General features: G+C 39.3%; 1 protein-coding gene across 4 annotated transcripts in view; it reads right to left on the reverse strand.

Annotated features, from left to right (window-relative positions):
- nfat5b (nuclear factor of activated T cells 5b) overlaps positions 1-15,360 on the reverse strand; it is a 40,491-nt gene that overhangs the window by 6,218 nt on the left and 18,913 nt on the right. Inside the window, exons 2-11 of one of the 4 annotated variants that reach the window (XM_030765905.1) lie at positions 14,592-14,717; positions 5,316-5,931; positions 4,095-4,284; positions 3,148-3,338; positions 2,771-2,943; positions 2,135-2,269; positions 1,997-2,049; positions 1,140-1,272; positions 687-749; positions 377-480 (exon numbers count right to left, since the gene is read on the reverse strand). In XM_030765905.1, coding sequence (XP_030621765.1) covers positions 377-480; positions 687-749; positions 1,140-1,272; positions 1,997-2,049; positions 2,135-2,269; positions 2,771-2,943; positions 3,148-3,338; positions 4,095-4,284; positions 5,316-5,931; positions 14,592-14,717 — 1,784 coding nt within the window. Of the gene's footprint in view, positions 1-376; positions 484-686; positions 753-1,139; positions 1,273-1,996; positions 2,050-2,134; positions 2,270-2,770; positions 2,944-3,147; positions 3,339-4,094; positions 4,285-5,315; positions 5,932-14,591; positions 14,718-15,360 lie in introns of all 4 variants that reach the window. The other 3 variants (XM_030765904.1, XM_030765903.1, XM_030765902.1) reach the window with 3 other exon arrangements.

A 15,360-nucleotide genomic window follows, 5' to 3' on the forward strand; every position in this document is an offset into this window, starting at 1 on the left:
GATAACTCTGGGCTAAAAATTCCATCGTTTGTATTAATGTAAAAATAGTTTCAGTCAGGAACATGCATGCCTCAGCAGTGAGGTCATTAAACATGTTCTGTATGTTTCAAGAAGCGTGAAACTCCTGTGCTTTCAGAAACCATGAACTGAACTCTAAATGATATGGTTGTATTTGAGAATGGAACAGAATCCTCCTCACAAACAGAGGAAGAAAGAAAATTTCAAAATACTAATCGCAGGGTTGGTTTCTTAAACAAGGAGTACTTAAATGGAGCTCTGCAGTCAGAAAGCTTTAGTTTGTCCAGGACACAGTTATCCTCATCCAAAAAAGTGACTCTTTATGCTTTGCAGCTTTCAAACAGTGGTTTAAAAGTACCTTGAACACGTTAGTTGCTGAGGGGTTACTGGAAACCTCCATGGGAGTGACCTCTTCTCTTTTGACAAGAGGTAAAATAGGGGGCATCAAGGCATTCTCCATGGCTGCTTCAGAAGAAAGACAGTACATCAGCTTCAATTCAACTGAATTTTTATATATGAAATTCAAGCTTATTTGACTATGACTTTTTATTAAGAATATCATATGTGATTGGATGTTGGAACCTCAAGTGTTATAATTAAAGTGCATTCATCAATCGCATACAAGAAAAATTAAGCATCCACAAATTAAGAAGGAGGAATCTCTTTACCTTTCATTTGCTCGTAGGAGCAGGGCTTGACTGGGGACAGTGTCTCTTTTTTTACAGCCACATCTGCTGTAAGTGACGAACACAAAGACAGGTTCTTTGGAATACAACAGGCAAGTTTGTGATTGCTAAAATTATGTGAAATTTAACTATCCCTTCTGCTCATTCACTGAAAAAAGCAATTCACAAAGAAATCTGAATGCTCAGTAATAAACCTGAATGAAAGGCTTTGCACTGCAGTGCATGAGTCATATGGAGATATTAATGTTCTACACGCAGAAAATCAAAGCCTTTTAACTGCAAACCCCACAAACTGTTTTCACCTACTGCATCACTGACATTCCTGGGATTCAGTTCATTCATTCCAGAGTTGCTTTGACTTTAGAGTTGTATAGAATGGGACAGACCATTTTGAGTATGCTTCGCTTACTGATACAAGAGGCAGACTGTGCAAACCTGGATCTGGAGTGTAGGTAAATGGTTGAACATCATGAGAACGTCCAGCATTTGTAATCACATAAATCCCAACAGATACAGGAGAGGTGATCGCTGGATTTTGATATGGTGGGACTTTAACAATAAGATGATTCTAGATAAGAAACAAAATAACAGAAGTACTATAAATATATTTTTCGCTATTCACTGAACACAAACAGGACTTAACGTTTGGTTGAATGAACTACTTAATGTAATGGGGAAATCATGCTGTGTAAAACTTTAAAATTTTAAAAATTTGTGAAGTCAAAATAACTTGAATGAGTCATTTGTTTGATAATACATCAATGTATGTTTGGGTGCACTGAACAATCTATTACACCGAGCTTCTCCGCAGAGCCACATAGTTAGACAGTATTAATAGCAGACAAAAGCTTCAGCGCCAAGCATTCACAGACTAGACCTCCTTATATTTATTTACTGTCTCTATTTACAACATTTATGTTGTTATTTGGTTTTCTTGGGGGGGAAAGTGGTGAACTCCAAGGTGGCATTCATCAGTTTGCCCGGAAAACCACCCAATATTTGTTGTCTACAAACACTGACAGTGGCAGTATTCTCTCCATACAACCTCTCATCGTAGTGCACTGGCATTGTATGCCACGGAAATGAGTATGTGGTGGTATGGAAGTAAGTTATTGTGTAGGATAAAATGACTGCAACCGCCACACACATTCAAGACAATTAACACACACACATTTAATACCATATTAAAAGACAACATTTGTGTAACTCTAATTAGATGACCTGGCATAGAAAAAAAATCTAGTTAAACAACCAAGCAACAGTCGAGGACAGTTGAAAACACACTCATTTACCTGATGAAACAGTTCCATGTCAATTTCAGCCTCTGTCTTCCAAGATGTTTCATCTGATAAGAGAATACAAATGTTGTGAAGTATGGGAAATTCACACAGATGTAGATTCATGTGTGAGAAGAGTATGCAAGCATATACCTGATGCGTTTTCATGGAATATGACTTTGGTTCCTTTGAGAAAATTCTTTCCAATGATAAAAATTTCTTCGCCCCCTTTTACTGAGCAGCTGTGCAAACTTTTCTTCAGAATCTCAGGCATTCCTGCAGGCTGGGCTATAGACAGTAATGTAAAACACATTAGCAAACATGGTCAAAATCCATTCAACTGAAACACAGAAAAACTAATCCTCTGACTTAAACGGTAAGAATGAATGTCACCTCCTAATCCTTTTATTGGTATATGTACTGAGATCACCAGTTGGGATCCTCATACAACCTGGGCTAAGAATAAACCAAAGCAGGGGGCACATGGGCGGCATCATGCCCACCGCTGTGAGTTTGAAGGAAACAGCAAATGCCTCCAACATGACACATTTCCATAAAGATGCCTGTAAACTGGGCAAGTAGGTGTCAGAAGAAGATGTCTGACTTTGCATGTTTCAGAGGAAGCATTCACTACTTTTCGATGTCCTGCCCTCATGTAGGGCTAAAACCATGGCAAGGATTTATGAAAGTATAGGTGATTCCAAATTGGGAGGAAAGTCCATCTCACCATTCAAAAAAGCCCACAAAAACAATGACAACAATAAAAAACAGAGCCACGGAGAAACTCACTGCACAGAATGGGAGAGGATGGTGTTTGTAATGTGAGCAAAGAGCCATCAGGTCGAGGGATATTGACCCGAAACACCAGCCTAGCACGGGTGCTCTTCTTCTTGGACCCAGCCACTCCAATACGAGCCTCGACGTCAGCATTCCGGAGTTTCAGGATCCCCACACAGTCCACCCTAATAGAAACACTCTGCTGTCAGCAAAACAACACTTCTCGCCAGCCCTTTTCCAACCTCTGACATTCTGACCAATAACTACGATAAGTACTCCGGAGCAACATTTACACTTATTTATACTAAGTTCTAGAACTTCTTGTTATATCAGTTGTAACACATGTAAAAATTCAAACATGTGCAAAGAAGGAAACGGGTTACACTTACGCTAGAGTCATGTTGTTGCTAGGGTCGAGAGAAACTTCAATGACCGTGGTGCCCTCAATGTCCACTTCCCTGCAGGCAGTGGTGTTGCGTCCGGTCACTCTGCAGGCTTGATAGAAGCCGTGCGGTTTCACACGGCCAGCATCGCTCCCTACAAATACTTGTAGGACCACTGGCTCTTTCACACCCTCCAGCTGTGAAGATCAGGTAACTCAGCATTAAAGAAATAAAGACTGAGCAGAGCCAAAGTATAGCATCTTCTCTATTATTTGTTTAACAGTACAGAGAGAAAAAAGTGAGCAAAAACCATTTTCAAAATGAAGAGCAAGTCTGTGAACATGGGCAATAGGAGCTGACTGAGATGTGGGGATAGCGTTAAGTATTTGAAAAATGTTCTCAAAAATATTATTAATATTCAGCAAAAAGTGAATAGGGTGGTGGTACAAACACGAAGGTAAAATTTACACAGAGGTAAAAATTCTATGCAAATTCAGTTCGTGCAAATTCAGGACATAACTAGTTTTTCAAAAGCTTCAGAAAGCCATAAATATACTGGAATGCCAACTTAATTCAGTTACTTGGGAAAAAGAACAACTTTTTTTTCTGTATATCAGACCAGAGGGCCCACACATTAAACATGTCTTGGTACACAGACCTCAAAGAGGGAATAAAAATGAGACAAAAAAAGTTTTTACAACATTCACCCACAGTTTTCACAAAGGTAAAGGAAACAGCCGCAGGCAAATTCATTGCTTCACTTCTTAAACAAGTCTCAACCAAGATTGAGACAATCACTGATGGGAAAGCTTACTCATTGAAAATCTGTTACGCAACCCTGCAATGAGTGCTGTGGAACAGATAAGGACATATTTGTAAAACAGAGTTCTGTGTGTGTGTGTGTGTGTGAGAGTGAGTATGTGTGTCTGCCTGTGAGCTGGTGTTTGACAAACCTTGACGGTGGGAAAGCCCTGTTGTGTGCGGTCTTTCACAGATCCCCTGCTGCCCTCTGTCAGGTAACGTGCTCTGTGCTGAGTCTCTGGCTGGATCAGGATTTTTAGCTCCTTCCCCTCACTCTTTTGTGGATACTGAATACACAGTGTCCCACCTTTCTGGCCAGATACCTGTGGTTCATCAGTTGAACTAAAACAAATAAAATATTTTCAGCAATAAAAGCGGCCTTCAAATAGGACTTTGATCATTAGAATGGTTGACTTCTTAGATGTGCAACAACCCTTTGTGATGAAAAATGAAAAATCATCATGTGACTGTCAAATTGACACAGTCTAAACCAACAGAAGATGCTCAAGCCCTGGCCTTGAATGTAGACACTTTCTTTTGGTTAACGCAACTAAGTTTACACTATAAAATGTCAAATGTGCATTCACTGTTTTATCAGACCCTGCTCTGGCACCAAATTTGGTCTATGGAATAAATGTGACTGTAGAACAGCTTCACCTGTCCAAAGAGAATAAAGATAAGGATGGGACAGAATGACGAACTTATCAAACAACTCATTACAAAGAGATTGAAAGACATACACCAAGTCTGACCATTGTTTGTGTTTGTCCCTATGTTAGATCTCACCACTCATCTACCAGGGGACAGGAAAGTGTTTTACCTATGGTTTCAGGTTGCTGCTGAAGAACAAAGACTCTTCTTCCTTAAAAATTTCAGGGGGTGCGATAGAGGCAGAAAAAAGCTTTTCCTTTTAATACTTGGCACTTACTGCTAACTAAAGTGTTCAACATGGCTTCAGAGCTTCATTGTTTGAGTAACCAGACACTGAGTATACCTAATAAAAAGTCTCGAGTCTTCAAGAGGTCAAATTCCTCCTGTTGAACAAGAGAGCACCGAAAAACACTTCTAGGTTAGTGAAAGAGAATAGCTATTAAGTCCATACTTAAGAAAGCCAACTGAATCCTCTCAGATGGATTTTACAGACTGAACTGAACGCTTAAGACTCACAGAATTATGCCTTATAGATTTGCGACAGACAGAAATGATATGTAAAACAGATCCCATTTGAAATTCTGGATCAGATAATCTCTTCTATTCTGTAACTTCTTGATTCTTAATGGTGTCTTTCCTTTAGAGTTCATATGGTTTTGTTGATTTACTGTGATATGAAAGCCAAGAGGGAAAAAAGAAACTAGAGGAGTAGGGTTACCTACCTCACTTTCGAGCAGGCCTTAGAGTCTGATCCTAGCTGTGAAAGGACAAAGTGAGGAGCTTTGGCACTGTCTGCATCAAAGACATCCATGCTGGCCTCTCCAGCTGGGACTGGCTTGGGCCCAGGACGCTGACGGGGGGTACGTTTACGGGCCTTGCGGGGCACCTCTGTATTGTCATTGTAGGAACTGGTACTCATGAGACTGAAGTTAGAAACAGAGTTTTCCATCCACATGCTGTTACTCTGCTCACTGTCTAAAACCAATTCATCTTGGCAAGACATACGGCTGTTGTCAAAGAGGTCTTCTGGCGGAGGTGAGATGTTGAGCACTGGTCTCTTGGAAGGCGTCATCTGATGGTGCTGCTGGGATGCCAACCCTCCTCCTGTGTCACCACCACCTCTGCTACAAGCACCAATACTGCTGCTGTTGATGAGCTTTGCCTCCACCGCCAGCATCTCAGCCTTTCTTCTGCTACTTACTTCTCCTGGAATGCCACCGTCTGCAGCCGGGGTGATATCGGCAGCTGAGGTAGAGGAGTGCATAATGGAACTGGAAGAGTTGGAAAAAGCACTGCGGGGACTTCCTGTGGTCTTAGCAGAGGAGACGGAGGAGGCATCTGCAGTGTACACAATTACACAGTAAATAAAAGCATCGGCACTGACAGTGGCTAGTATTCCCTTTCAAGCAGCGAAATACGACTTATATGACTGCCTTTGTCTTTTGGTTAAAATCATATTTTTGCGCATTTCTGTGTGTCTTTGCGGAATGATGAGTGTATGACGTCTATCACAGACTGCAGTGACTGAAGTCAAGCCATTTAAGGAAAAAAAGAGCTGTCTCAGTCACTTTTTGACTTAATGCCCATTGGCATAGCAAGTTCCTCATGTTAAATGATCAAGCATATGTTTATCGCTATGGGAAATAATTTCTTTACATTTCAAATGTGTGACACCACCATAAGACACAACATTATCACAAGCAGTTTATGAACTCATGTTTACATAGGTTTACATAGTGCTGGTAAACAGAGGAGGTGCAGTGAGTACTTAAAAAAGATCACACCCTGGATGACACATTACACATGCTGTGCCTGTTGGTGGCTGACAAAGGTACTTATTTTTATGCATTGAATATAACAATGCAATGTCACACTTTGCCCATAAGACTGCATGAAGCCCCTGGACAGGACCTCTAAAAAGTGTTAATGAATTCATGTTGTGTCACTGAACTCTTTCTAAAACGTCCTTTTTAAAAATGCTAAATGAAGTTGAATTTTTTTAAATGTCATGTCAAATTGCAAAGTAAGCATCTGGCAAATCATGACTAATGTGTGTCAAATGATATGTGCCAATTGGTACAGATCAAAACAATTTTGCTGGAACCATGTTTAGCCACGTAAACAAAACAAACCAGCTTCTGACCTATGAAGCTGAGAGCTGCAGACCATTTTATATGCAGATGCTCCCTGCTTCAGAGGGAACTTCCTGGAATAAAAATAAGACAACGAATAAGTAATAAAAGCTCACCAAAAAAAATTCTAAAATGAGGGAAAGTTTCAGGTTTGTCTACCTCTCTATTTGTTATGAAAATGTAACTCATGGCATCCAATGTTTTTTCCCTTGTCTTGCCCCCTTAAACAATTTTCTAAGGTTTACTTGAGACACCCATTTAAGGAATGAGGATGATATAGTAGCAAATGTTCCATTTTGAAAGCATTTCTTAACAGATGTTGCTGTTGAATATATGATACGGTATAGATCATTATGCTGAAAGAGGCAGGCTGCGAAAATGAGGTGGCAATTTGAGGTATACAAAGAAAGTAATTAAAATACATTGTAATCTGGTGCCAACCTGACAGTCTAATAATTTTAGCTGTCCTAGAACACCCTAAATCACTCTGAAAACCAACAGCTTGTGGTGAAGAGAAAACATAGAGAGAGAATTGTAAGGAGCATTAGAATTATTAAAAAAAATACTCCAGAAACATTTTGATGTGATAAAAGTTTTCTAGGGATTGAGAAGATTGACTTAATCTGTTGGAAAAAGTTGCTAGTGTTTTCCAATAATACAATATGTTGGTAAAGTCTTTGAATAGGAAATTTCCCTAAAGAGTTCCACTGGAGAATACTGTGATGGAGGAGTCAATAATAATAACTGAAACATAAACGTATTTATAACACTAAATTACAAACACCTGACTGAATGTTTCACTTCTCTTAGAAAAAAAGTCGCACCAGTGCAACACATGGTGTGACCAAATTCCAATCACTCCCAGCAAGCCATTTACTATTCCTCCCACAGACAAGTTTTCTCATTCCAAATGCTCAAATATGTGGGAATAATGACTTGATGCAACAATAAGTCAGGGGAGTTAGCTAATATTGCTTTGTAACTTTGATGATTCATCAGCAGTATGATCACTTCAAAATTCTATTTGTTCTATAAAATCAATTAAACCAGAGCCAAAGCAGGAACTGAGGATATACCAATACAATGGGCCACTGTAAACACTCATACAGTAACAAAGAGACATTAAGACATGCAGGCTTGAGAATACAATAGCCACTGGGGATTAGAAGTATAAGAATGCTTTCAAAAATGCAGAACTTTGCTCCCATCAATAATTGTCCAGGAAAATATTCAAGTCTTTAATTTCTAAGTATTTCTGAAATCCAGTCCTCGGGACCCACTTGACAACACTTTACAACCATAACTTCACAATTTCACTTCACAATTGTCTGCTTATTATTCAAGTATCCCATGTTGGCACAATACTATAGTGTAGTCCTGTGGGTCTCAAGAGGACTACAGTAATTTATGCAATTATAAATTAAGACAAGCAAAAGAGAACAAATAATGGTCAAGCTGGAATCACAGTGGATGATTTGCAGATACTTTGAGCGCATGCCACTACAGTGAATACTACACTAGGACACAGAACTCGTATGAGTTAACATATTTCAAATCTGTGAGGACAATTCAGATTTTGTTAAACTCAGAGAGATCACTAAAAGGCAGGTTTTTAAAATAATTTTTACTCCATACCAGAGGATTCTTACTAAAGCTCTTATCTTAATTCTTTTCATTTAACTTAATGCTACAATCTAAGGTCATACCTATCCTCCATTCTGTTCTTGTTTACACTGTAATCTAAAATATAAAGGGTGTGCTTTAACATATCATCTGGATCCACGGGCTGGTACTCCTTACAAATCTGAACATGAGGGTGATCATATATCATCCAGGATAGAGACAGTGCCACAGTGCTGTCTTGTTGAATTGACATAGTGTGGATTTAACAGCCTGACCTCACATCTGCCTTAATTTATGGGCACAGCCCTCAGATGAGACAGAGGACATGGTTGTGTATGCCTTTTCACAGCATTCCAAATTCAATCAGGAAGTCATCTCTCCAAGTGAAAAAGGCTGCCTGACATGATTCAGTTAAAGCATCACCAACATTAGTGGCCCTCATTTCTCAGTTCTGTAACATGACTGTATATCTTTATTGTACAAAGTCACTTTTATTCTCTCTTCATATGAACACTCTAAAGATAACTAAAATGTCTCACTGAAGACTTGTAGTCTAATACCACCAAAAGATGATGTCTCAAACATAAAACACATTAGCACAAGGCCAAGAACAACTAGAACAATAACATATCTCAACGTGACACATGGAGACAAGACCCTGCTTTGCAGACTTATGAGATATGAAATAATTTTTAAAGACTTTAATACGCTTTAATGGCTTATGGAGGAAAAATGACCACTGACGAAAAACTAACAATAAACTAACAGCCAACATGACTGAAAAGGTGACTAACCGCCAACATGACTGATTAGCTGTGCTGAAATACAAGAACATCCATTATTGAAAATCTAAGTCAACAACGTTGCCCATGCAAATAAACCTATTAATGATATACATTAGAAGTCAGTGTCAAGAGGAACCCTGCTGAACAAAAAGCAGATGGTTGCCACACATATACAAAAACAACAGCGAGCGTTTCAGCAGGTTTCTGGCATACTACACCACTTGTCTGAACATGAATACCAGTCACATTGTTTGTTGCAAGCAGCATCAAAAATGTCAGAATTCACCATCAGATAAGATCCCTTGGTGTATGCCTTTATTTCAGATTGTTCACGTAAAACAAACAAGCATGCCAGAATACCATCAAATTTTAACTAAAGGTAAAGTTGAAATGTCATTACAACAAGGTTCTGGAAAAGTGCTGGAAGGGTTTACTACCATCTGACACCACTGACATACTACTGTACGCTGTTGACTATTCAACATTACAGTTTTTTGTCTTTCACCACAAATAATGACATACATTTTGATAACACATAATGATAATGATGCACATAATGATAGAATATCAGGACAATAATAGCACTTTTATTTACAGGAAAGAGCAGAAGAAAATGCTTTAATATTTTAAGGATAATGAATTTTGCATATTTTCATAATACATAATGCATATTTGATTCAATTTTTCCCTTTAAAATCTTAATGTCTAGAACCGACCAGGCTGAAAGTAACTGCAAATCACCTCTGAGGAAATGTCAGGGCTGAGGTATGAAAGACAAGAAATATGATGATCTGATAGTCTCAACAGATGGAGGCAGGTTAAGGGGCTATGTCTTTACAAGTATGAAAACAATATGAAAAATCCCTGTCTCACACAAATGGACAGAGCTCCAGATAATATTTTACCAAAATGAGGTCCATATAAAATGTTGCGATATGGAAACTGCAAAATCATTTAAGATGAAAATCAATCAGATTTTAAAAATATATTTTATACCACCGAATATCATAACAAGCAGTAGTTCAGCTTTGGATAGTCTGTATTGCCACTGCCAGCTTTAGCGTACATATACCTCTTGCCCTGGCCTCCAACTGTTTGACCATCTCATATTCTAAGCTACATTTCCAGTCCATTATTACAACTGTGTTCCAAAAATACCTCCTAAATCTAGTCAGCATGAAATCTTTCAAATAAAAGACATGTAAAAATCTAATAATGTTGCACGCAAAGAATTGAACCAAAAAAGAACTATCCCAGAACCCAACAGAGCACCACCGAGATCAAGCTTTAATGTGAGTTGATAGGAAACACATCTATGGAGCACAAACAAGTGAACATTTCATTTTTGAAATCTTCAGAGCACTGACTGAAATAACTGACTGAAAAAACTTTCAGCAACATTCTGTTTCATTTTAAGGCCAAAGTACAGTACTTTTTACAATAATTTTTTTTTTAGGGCCTGAGCTCTCTTGTATGGTTCTCTTTAACATCAACTAAACTAATTGTTCTTTATTAAGTTTTGAACCAGTCGCCTGCCTTGAGCCTGACAAGAATGTCATTTTTAAGCTGACTGTTTTACACCTCTGTTCATATAGCTTTCTAGTTAGCAAAAAAAGATCAGCATAACCAATCAATATAATATAATTTCATAGAGAGTTCATTATTTGTTCCTCATCTGGTTCTCTCATAATTCATAAAACTGTAAATGTTCAGTTGCTACATTTACCCTCCCTTGGTCTTCACTCCAAACTCCACACAAATGAGTTAATATTTTATATGTCCTGTCTAGTCATGGTTTGTGTTGACCATGAAAGTGCAGCCTGCTTCTTGCCTTAAACAGATGATGAGGTATGTATAATTGCATTCAATTGTAGTCAGTATTAGTGGACACCAGAGACACCACCCTTCAAAAGGCATAGGACAATTCTCAATCATGAACCAGTCATTTGACTGTTAAGACACACTTCAGTCTACAAGCATAGTCCTACTGATCTTCAAGTAAACGCTGAGGGCTATGAATTCAATGTAAATTCGTTTGAAATAATCCTTTTCTTCTAGACTGTTCCTGGGTAGTTATTCAGTGGCAGGTGCAATATATGACACCAATAACTTGGCCAGTGTGGGACCCTTGTTTGTATTGATACCTTTCGTATATTTTCAGTTATTAGAAACATGCTTCATGTTTAGAAAAAAAACAACAATAAAAGAAATTTGAAAATACAACAAAACAAACCAACAAAAAAAATGACAAAAAAAATGACAACACTGAACTCATGCAGTTGATAGTTTGACAAGTCCCTCCAGGACCCCTACCTGACAACAGGACACCAGTCAGCCCTGGTCCTTTTACAGTGCCAGTGGAGTAGTGCTGGAGACTTGAGAGAGGGTGGCCCACGGAGGGGGCAAGGCACAAGCACCATGGGCCACAGTAGCAAACGGACCAATGGATCATCAATTATGGATCCAAACATTTTCAGGGGAAGACATACGTTATTGTCTTGTACCAGACACCTGCTGTAGATATCCTGCCTCACCATCCCCCCACCACCCAGCCAAAAGCGCTCTTCTACTTTTGGAATTTTTCCCCTTAACAAAAGGCAAAACCTAATGGATAAACTGAAAGGGAACGCAGAGTGTTCACTTAAGACAACGACAATTCATGCTCAATTAGGAATCTTAAAAGAAAAAAAAATAACAATATGTTAGATTGCTGCAATGTAATGAAGGTGAGGGCAGTGGGAGAGCAAAAAAAAAGTAAAGTAAAAAGCAATAGAAATGACATCCAATAGCAGGTGATACAGTTAAGAGCTGTCACTAAAAAGGCATCCCTAAAAAAGCAATCCCCAAGAAATACGCTGCGGTCATGTTTAGCAAGTCATTTCTCAGAGGGGCAGTTAGGGAGAAGAAAAAACAGTGCAAGCTATGAAAGCCTGAGGTAAGAGGCAAGGATGTGAAACAGGGAGGGCAGGAGAGGGTAAGGGAGGGCCAGGTCAAGCTCCAAGGCAGGGACGCTGGCAATGGGTGTGTGGTGACAGGCAAAGCTATGAATAGCAGTCTTAGGCAGGAAAAGTGTGAGTGGGGAATAATATCATAGCTAACAGTACCATACACCATGTGCACTGTAACAAGGGGGCTTAGCAGGGCACAGCACAGGTGCAAAGACCCCAGTCAGCACCTCTCTGGCTTACAGAGGCGAGCTGTTCAGGGGGTATACAATCTGCTGTTGGAAAGGGTGAGAACGAATAAACATATAGGCTACAATGAGTTCAGGGCCTGAGCGACAGGCGAAATTCATGTGTGACCAAAAATGAGTTTAAAACACAGGGGAGAAACACTGGACACTCCCCTACCAAAAACCTTTGTGTGCCCACTCCAGCAGTATATTCAACTGGTTCTCCTCAGAGGACAGAGAACCCTCATAACAGTCACACAACTCTCAGGCTAAATGCTCCATTGCATTAAATAAATAGTTGAGTCAGGGCTTTGCAGTACACAAACAAACAAGGTGTAAAATAAAAAAGAAGAGGAAACAGCCAGAAGATGTAGGGCCAATTTGCAGTGAAACCTACAGTCAGTCCCGAATTAAAATTCATTTTTAAACTGGAAAAATACTTCACCTTCCTTCAGCTACAGCCAGCATGTCCTGCCTCGTCAGAGGGATGCAATTGGCTGCAGTTAGGTACTGATGTCCAAAGAAGGCAACGGACTTCTGGTTTACTCAAACTCACCCTAAACCTGGGCACTTTGATAAAGGGGCAGAGTAAAAGAAACTAAAGTGAATCGCAGTTTGAATGTTCACTTTTGAATGTACAAATCTGAACTCAAAATAATGGTGGTAATAATGGTAATTATGGTGTTTGTGGATTCTTTCTTTTTTTCCCTCTTGAATGAATACCAGGGGTGTAACAGGAACAGGATAAATTGATGAGGAATGTCCTGTGCTTTGACGTAGTTACTAATTTTAACAATACAATATGATACTCATTTTTTAAAGAATTTTCCCATATGTTAAAATTTAAAACATACAAGCTAGTCTTCTATAAATAATAGTTCATTCAAATAGCGTTGGCACTAAATAAATAGTTGAGTGACTAAGCGTAAAACCATGTGTATCAACAGTTAGTAATTTTTTTCTTTTTTTTTTTTTGCAAAAAAGAAGAATCATTCAAATTGTGGACAGTTTTGGATCACAAACGGTATTTTTTGTGAGCAGTACCGAAATGGTTATGGACCAAAAATACTTGATTTACATTTGAAATTACCCACATACACACACCCTTGGCAAGGTTTAAGAGCCAATTGTAATTTTGGGGGGAAGCTAGTCTGTCATCCCAAAACTAAATTTGAGAGGGTGTGGTTTTCCCTTACTTTTTCTTCCATTGTAAGGTTTAAACCTTACAATAAAGAGACAGGACAATTTATGATCACTAGTGCAACTCGGCTTTATGTTTTTTTCTGTCTTGACGCCTTAACAGAGTTGATGCTGTTGCAGAGAGAAATCTCTCCTTTCAAGACGGAGGTTTTCCTTAGACTCCAACTGCAAGGCACAATGTTCCCACCAAGGGCAAGATATTGCTCTTATCACATATCATTTGATTCTATACATGTGTCAATTTTCTTTGCTACAATGAAGCCGAGGAATGTTTTTCTTTCCGTCATGCCCTGATGGGAACATTCTTTATCTTTCTTGTCAAAATTTGTTAGGGATCTAGGGACTATCTTCATCTTGAGAGTCATCTCTGACATGCAGTATTTCTGGTCAAGATGCAGTATTTCTGGTCTATCACTGCAGTGTTTGTAAGTCCCTTTGCTTTACAAAAGCCTAAAACCAGGCAATACATTTTTTTCCCCAACTTACTCATGTTCAGCCCCTGTTGGGCCAATGTTAAGAGGAGCCAACCAGCTGGAGCTGTTTAATTGCACAGCTGGTTAACGCCACCACACATGTATGATAAATGCTGAAAGGTGTTCTTTTTGCTCAACCATTTACTGGAAGCTGTCTGAAAGAAGGTGAGGGAAACTTGCAATCAAAACAAATGAAAATGCATAATCATTCTCAACCCTCACAACACCGTTCAAGACTTTCACAGAAATCATCCAAAGGGTGAGGCTTATGTATGGAATATGTTTGCTGTGGGCCACAGGACACCCATGGGAGAGGGCATTTAGGCCTCTAAGCTCCAGTCTTCAGCAGCCTCAGACCTGTGCTTACATGCTAGTAGGATCATAAGCATGTAAACATCAACAGGTGAATATGACAGAATCCTCTCTGCACACATTTTGGCTCTTATGTGCAGGTTTCATGCAGCCTAAACCTAGTTAGAAAGGTCTTGCAGGTAGCCTAAAGAAGTGTGGACTCCAGGAAACAGGATGGAACCATTAGCAGCACTGCTCACTGTTACCATGGTGCTAGAGAGACAACAAAAGTAAGAGCAACGAAACAGAGAAGACAACTTACCTGAGGTAAGAGCCGTTGAGGTGGGCAGGCCCACCTCTCCACCACTTTTCTGACTCATGGTTGCTGTGTTCTGCTCAGTAGTTGATGGCAACTGCAGCTCTTTGGGGAGAAGATCATACACTGATTCTAAAGTAAGAGAGAGGATAATGATGCTTTAATGACATATTCTCAATATAAAGCCCATACAGTGGCAAAGAACTGGAATGCCTCTAAAACATTAAACAGTGATTTAATCTCTGTTTCACTGTATGTTGTGAAACTATGGTCTCATAAACTAACATCAGGTTTTGTGATTTCTGGTAATAATCAACTTTCCCATGTGATACTGTTAAAGGCAATTGAGGCTACCTTTATTAGACTAAACTCAGATGAACTAGAATTCGATCTAAGGCAAACTAGGAAATAACTATAATGTTTGGCTCCACCTCTCACTCAGTAGAAGTGCAAGGTCAAATAAGTTCACAAAATAAGACGTTGCCATGCCCTAATCGGGTTTTCCTGAGCAAATCAAGAGTGAGCAGGTGGATTGTATGAGCTCAGGAGACAGGAATGACACTGAATGACACGACATGGCCCAGAGAGATAAGGCGGTTAAATTGCCACAGGCATTTTTTCCCTCTTCATTCCAGATACCACACTACTCCTTACTGTGTTCCTTTGTTGGTCTTTGCTGTTAAGTAGAAAAAGTATATACTGAGACGAAGCGGATGAAAACTAAATTGCTATGACATGGCCAACTGCCAAGTACAGTCCTGAAACCAAATAATCT

The sequence above is a fragment of the Chanos chanos genome, chromosome 2, assembly GCF_902362185.1.
Source record: "Chanos chanos chromosome 2, fChaCha1.1, whole genome shotgun sequence".
Taxonomy (NCBI): Eukaryota; Metazoa; Chordata; class Actinopteri; order Gonorynchiformes; family Chanidae; genus Chanos; species Chanos chanos.